The sequence below is a fragment of the Trichechus manatus genome, unplaced genomic scaffold, assembly GCF_000243295.1.
Source record: "Trichechus manatus latirostris isolate Lorelei unplaced genomic scaffold, TriManLat1.0 scaffold00420, whole genome shotgun sequence".
NCBI lineage: Eukaryota > Metazoa > Chordata > Mammalia > Sirenia > Trichechidae > Trichechus > Trichechus manatus.
The window spans coordinates 194,338-200,612 of record NW_004444356.1 but is presented as its reverse complement, the minus strand read 5'-3'; the positions used below and the strand labels follow the sequence as shown (position 1 = coordinate 200,612).

The 6,275-nt window shown below is 63.2% G+C and overlaps 1 protein-coding gene across 1 annotated transcript in view; it reads right to left on the bottom strand.

Moving 5' to 3' along the window:
* TRAF2 (TNF receptor associated factor 2) overlaps window positions 1-6,275 on the bottom strand; it is a 13,026-nt gene that overhangs the window by 2,487 nt on the left and 4,264 nt on the right. Inside the window, exons 4-8 of the mRNA XM_004391059.2 lie at window positions 4,488-4,649; window positions 3,635-3,709; window positions 1,583-1,657; window positions 752-1,057; window positions 66-243 (exon numbers count right to left, since the gene is read on the bottom strand). Of these exons, the coding sequence (XP_004391116.1) occupies window positions 66-243; window positions 752-1,057; window positions 1,583-1,657; window positions 3,635-3,709; window positions 4,488-4,649 (796 nt within the window). The remainder of the gene's footprint in view (window positions 1-65; window positions 244-751; window positions 1,058-1,582; window positions 1,658-3,634; window positions 3,710-4,487; window positions 4,650-6,275) is intronic.

Here is a 6,275-nt window from a genome sequence, read left to right as displayed (position 1 = left end):
AGCCCGAGAGGCAGCAGGCACCGCGTCCCAGAGGAAAGGCCGTGAGCTGGCCATCCAGAGAGCACCTGGGGAGAAGATGGCAGGCGCGCGGCCGGCCACGGCTTCCTGGCGCTTCCTGGCGAAGTCGCTGATCTTCCAGACGAAGACCCCGTCGTAGGCGGCTGCCTCCATCTCCTGGATCTTCTGCTCCAGGTCAGCCATCGCCAGGTCCTTCAGCCCGATGCTGCGCTCCAGCTGCTGCACCTGCCGGGGGACACAGGGAACCCGCTGGATGGACGGCGTGCCTGCTGAGGCCCCGGGGCACAAGGGAGGGTCCTGGGGACCCTTCCCAGCTCCAACTCTGGGCCCAGAGCTCACGGAGATAAGCCACCGCGGGCCACCCGCCGTTTCCTGTGGGCGGTGTTTCCATGGTGACCGGCAGCCCAGGGCTCTGTCCCCCAAGGTCCCCACAGACAGAAAATGCATCCTGCTGTTACTGAAGAACCAGCTGGGCGTCAGGCCCATCCTGACAAGGTAGCCCTGCCGCCTCCCGGCCTCTGAGCCCCGAGTCTGCTCCATCAGCTCATGACGACTAAGGATATTTCACCCAGAAATCAAGGAGACAGAGCACAGAATGGGACAGACAGGACCGGAGTCTGAAGATCCAGGCTCTAAGCTGGTGGCGCCGTCCTGAGACCCGGCTCTAAAATCCCCGACCACGAGAAGCCCAGTGTCAGAAGGCGGGACTGCCCCAACGCGGCTGTGTGCCAACCTTGCTGCTGAGGGCCTCAATCTTTTCCTGGTCGAGCCGGTGCTGCCGGCCACAGGCCTCCGCCGTCATGGCCACCCGCTCCACCTCCCGGTTCAGGACGCAGACGATGTTCTCGAACGTGGCCGTCTTCCTCTCCAAGGTGTCGCACCTCTCCAGAAGCCCGGCCGGCTCCGGGAGCCCCGGCACCCTGGCCTCCCAGCCCTCGTCTCCAGAGAGGTGCTTCGCCTCCAGGATGCGGCCCAGCAGCAGGCCCAGGTGCTCCTGAAGCCGCTGCGCCTCGTGCTCCTGCTGCTGCTCCCTTTCCACCTGTGGAGACCACAAAGGGCACTGGCACCACCCAACTCTGCACAGGGACCCTGGGACAGGCACCTGCCCGCTACCGGCCCAACCCAGGCCCAGGGACCCAGGGTCAGGTACCCAGCTGCCGCTGGCCCAACCCAGGCACAGCTATGGGGGAGAGGAATTGGCCCACTGCTGACCTGAACCAGGCACAGGGACCCGGGTGTGGGGAGAGGGTGCAGAAACCAAGGCGCTGGCCTGGCAAGGTGGAGATGTCCATGACGCATAGGGGGGCATCAACAGTGGACACCACACGTGGGGTTTCTCAGCGTGGAGACCACGAGACCACCAAGGGCAGGGACAGGGATGAGCGGGGCCACTCTAACTCTGCAGGAGGGGTCGGGGAGGGCTCTGCGGAAGGGCCGAGGGGGTGGCTGGGAGGTGGGGGTACTGGGGCGGGCCACGTCCTCGAAGGGGAGGAGGAGGGGATGCCACCTCGAAAGCCCGAATGGAGAAACCCCACCCACCTGCCCACCTATGTGAGGGTCTCACCATGTCGGGGCAGCCGAAGGCCTGGAACCGACAGGGTGCTCTGCACTTGCCACAGGTCCTCACGTGCTCCTGGAACTAGAGTCAGCGATGGCTCACCCCGCGCACCCGTTACCACGGCCCCACCTCGGCACTGCACAGGATGAACCGTCCAGAGACGCGGGGCACACCACCGCCCGCTGGCCTCCTCACCCCCACGTCGCAGAAAGCAACACGCACACGCGCGCACGTGCCCTCACATGCGCAGACGCAGGCGTACACGCACGCTCACCCTAGCTTGTTCACGCCCCGGGGGGCACGGACCCAGGGGCGTCTCGGGGTGCCTACAGAGACCCCGCCCCATGTTTACAGGTAGCTGAGTACCACACAGAAAGCAGCCTTGTCACCTCTGTCGTGTCTACAAGTCACGGCCCAGGAAGGCCCCAGGGCCTTGGAACCTGAGGCCTGGACTGGACACCGAGGCGCGACTGAGGAGGGCCAGCCTTTCCGCCGTCAGTACCCCGTCGTGAACTCAAACGACAATGGCACACGAAAACCAGACCGGCGAGACGGGAAGAAAACCCAGCAAGGGCCCAGTGCGCTGGACGTCTGGTACGTGTACAGAGGTGGCAACTCAGGTCGGTGGGGACGGGCATGTGGGAACGCAACAGCGGGCCCATCCACTGGCTGCGTCCCAGCGTGTTGGATTCAAATGTGGAAACAGCAGAGGAAGGAGGTGTCCCCCACATCAGCGGGGGGATGGTCCTAATGGAACCAAACCCAGAAGCAGTGCTGGGAAAACCTGCCCAGCAGCCCAAAGAACAGACAAAACAAAAGGCCCAGAGCAGAGTGAATGGGCAGAGAGTAGCAGCTCCCACCACAGAGGCCCAACCCCTTGTGTGGAGGGTTCCAGGAACAGGACAGGAAGCCCCCAGCCCCACGGGGAACGCGCCATGCACAGATGCTGGGAGCTCAGGCCGCTCACCATGTGAAACACAAGCCCCCAGAACTACTCTCTTGTCCCACAGCATCCACCTGAAGGTCCGCCATCACCCTGCTGGCGGGCTAGCTCTCTCACGGCACCACCACGGGTGCCTATACCGGGGGGCACAGCCTGGGGCTCGGCGGGGGACACAGGTGCTTGAACCAGGGGCACGGCCCGGGGCTCGGCGGGGGACACAGGTGCTTGAACCAGGAGCACGGCCCGGGGCTCAGCGGGGGACACAGGTGCCAGGGGCACGGCCCGGGGCTCAGGTGGTGTCTGCACCAGCACTCTCAGCTCTCAGGGTAAGCGACCCCCACACCCAGCCCAACAAAAATGCAGAACTTTACAAAGAATTGCTTTTCCTACTAATTCTCAACCTCCTTCGCTAACACCTTCCCTCCGGAGCAGCCTTCTCCACAGCACAGGAGGCATGTTACTCAGCCGGAAATCGGAGTAACGCAGCCTCCCTGCTGAAGCCTGGACGTCCCCTGTTCCTTCTGACAGACACACAGCTGTCACTACACCCCAACCACCCGCCACAGACACGAAGCTGCCGAATCACCACCAGAATTTCTGGTAAAACGCAGTTGGAGGGTGATGTAACTTGAATGCTTAATTTCAAGTAATTAATAAAGTATTCACCCAAAAGAAAGTACCAGCGTTGCCATCGAGTTGACCCCGACTCATGGCGACCAGGTCAGCGTCAGAGTAGAACTGTGCTCCATGTGGTTTTCAATGGCTGCTGTTTCAGAAGATTGCCAGGCCTTTCTTCCAAGGCATCTCTGGGTAGACTCAAACCTCCAACCTTCCGGCTAGCAGCTAAGCACTTAACCGTCTGCACCAACCAGGGATTCATCCAATGTATGTTGGAAACGTTTTAAAAAGGGCTCCCAACTCAGCCGCTTGGCTACTGGTCCTCTCAGGAGCTGGCTGGTGATGTGAGTGACGTGCCTGCTCCCGAGACACCGACCCACTTGATGAGGCCCTTGGCACAGGGCCGCAGGGTGTAACCTAGCCACACCTCGCAACCCTAACTCTCCTCGCAACATTCACCTCCATCCGCGCAGTTCCGGAATCGACAAGTGACTTACCTTCTCTCGTAGGATCTTCTTCTTGCCGCAGCCTTCGCAGGTCAGGGGGAGCTTGGGGCAGACCTCACAGTGCGCCTGAAAGGAAGTGTCAGGAGGCATGAGGGTGGGTCATGGAAGACCCCCGGGGAGGCTCAGAGCACGCAGGCCTCCGCCAGGAGCCTTGTTCAGACCAGGCCGGGACGGCGTGCCTCCTCCTTCACCCTGACAGCCCCACAGTAGCACCAGGGACACAAAGCCCCGACGTGTTCTGAAACGTGCCCGTCGCCATCCACACCCCTTGCTGAAGCAGTGGGCCTACATGTCAACAGGAACCCGGGCGGCCGGGAGTCCCAGCCCCCACAGGACACTGCAGGTGTGCTCAGTACGGCTGCCGGTCTGAGCGGCCTCCGGGCCTGACCGCTCCCAGGAACCCAGGGAGATGGGCACATCAGAAACAGCATGGGGTACAGTCAGCAAAACCGAAGGACAGGAGGCAACGTTTCTTCAGCAAAGGCAAGAAAAAGGGAGTCAGCAGGACCATGAAAGATAAGGTGACGCAGAGGAACTTGAGCCAGTGTGTGTGGGCGCATCCAGGTCCTGAGTCGTCAACCCCACGGGCAGGGACGAACGGCCAGGCACCACAGGGACTGCACAAGGCAGACTGCCCACCAGGGACGACCACCAACACCTCACTGTGACAGGACGTCAGTCCGCACGGACAACGCCCCTGCCTTCCGGAAGCGTGCTCTGAAGACCTCAGACAAGGGGACCTGCTTCAAGGATGGGGTCGGGGGCTACGAGGCCATAGGGTGAGGCCCCAGGGAGCTGAGGGCATTGCCCCACCCCGCCCCAGGAGCAGCCAGCTATCACTTACCTGCAGGTCAGCCCAGCAGCAGGGGGCCTTGCAGTGCGGGCAGCTGAGGCTGCGCTCCGGGCACTCGAGCTCAGCGTGGCGCTGCTTCTCGCTCAGGCGCACGGTGGCCTTGCAGGCGGGGCACTCGGTCAGCATGAATGGGCAGTGTCCCTCGTGGCCGCTCTGAAGCAGTAAGGGACGAGGGTGTCACTGGGGCAACATGGGCACCTGGACCCCTCTGTGGGCCGCACCACCCAGCTCCCATGCCTGCTGGCCTTGGGCTGGGGCCCCACCAAAAGCCCAGCAGTGACCCCTTGTGTTCTAAAGGACCCCCCGTCCCGGTTTTCTCCTCTTGGGTGTTGCTCGTCCGACAGTGGGTGCTTCGTCCACTCCAGGAAGGAGCATCCCCAGGGCAGGCCCTGAGACCCTGTGCCAACCCTCAGCAGTGCCACAAGGCACCCAGTCCAAAGAGCACTCACGTCTGCACAGACGGACGCCACCGCGGGAGGCTGGACGGCAGCCCGTGACCCTGGGGGAGGAGTGGCCTGTAGCTCTCTGGAGCTGCCGCCTCCCCCAGGAAACCTGCTGGCTCGAACCGTGACACCCAGAATCCAACCCCTGCCACCACGTGGGAGCCTGTCCTGCCAGAGACACCCCCCAGCCCTGCTGTCCCAAGAACTCTGCTCTCTTGGCAGGAGCTGCTGCAGGACACCTGGCTGCACGGGGCAGACGGAGGAGGTGAAAGGGCTGGACTCGACGTGCCGAGAGCCACGCGGACGTGCGGAGAGGGGCGAGAGAGACGGCTGCAGGTCTCCAGGGCCCCGCTCATGGCCTCCTGGGGTGGGCACCCTCTGCACTCTAACCTCATGTGCAGACCAAGGGGCGTCCACGGCCAGCAGACACGCAGCAGGCAGAGGCAGTCGGGAGCGGATGTGCTCACAGCTGCCCAGACGCCAGGGTGGGCACAAGCCTCGCTTGGAGACCACGTGAGCACCCCGTGCCCCTACTCACCACCCAGGCTGGGAATGAGGCAGAATGAGGGCACTGCCCGGGCCTCTCCCCAGATCGCATGCTGCCCCCCGGCTGGCCCTGCCACTCCCAGCGATAACCCTGCAGAGGCCCCACCGCAGCCCAGCTCCCCTCCTTCCTGCCCCCACCACCCCGTGACTGAAAGGCCTGGTGACTGCAGCCAGTGTCCTGAGCGCCTGACCCTGTCACTCTCCCCTGCCTTTCCCGTCCCTCTTCCCCCACCCACCCAGGGCGTGTCCCTGAAGGAAGACCTTCAAAGGGGCCGGCGTTCCTGCCCCCAAGGTCCCCAGGCGCCCCTGCCCCATCAACCTCGCCTACAAAAAATGAGGCAGTCAGAACCATGAGGAAATGCTCATGGTGACGGAATGCGATGTCCTGCAATTGCTTTCAAATAAACCAGAAAATAAAGAATATTGTGTGGGGGTGAAACCAGCCCAGCAGAAGTGATAACTGCTGGAGACGGAGGGGGTGGGTACATGGGGCCACACATCCAGCGTCACGACTCTGGACGCTCCATCCCCAGGGGAAGCTAGAGTCCTCAACCTGCGGCGGACGGCAGACGCTGTCCCTGCCACCAAAGACGGGGCACTCGCCCACACAGGGCCTCCACCTCGCGGCAGGCGGCGCTGCAGGGAAAGCCGGGGAGAGAACCAGGCCTGGTCAGGCTGCCTCCTGCCCGCTCCTCACAAGACCCAATCCAGTGGCGTCACAGGAGTGGCTGACGCTCAGAGACCAGCACACACTGGCCTCAAATGACTGGACAATGCTCAGACCCCCGAC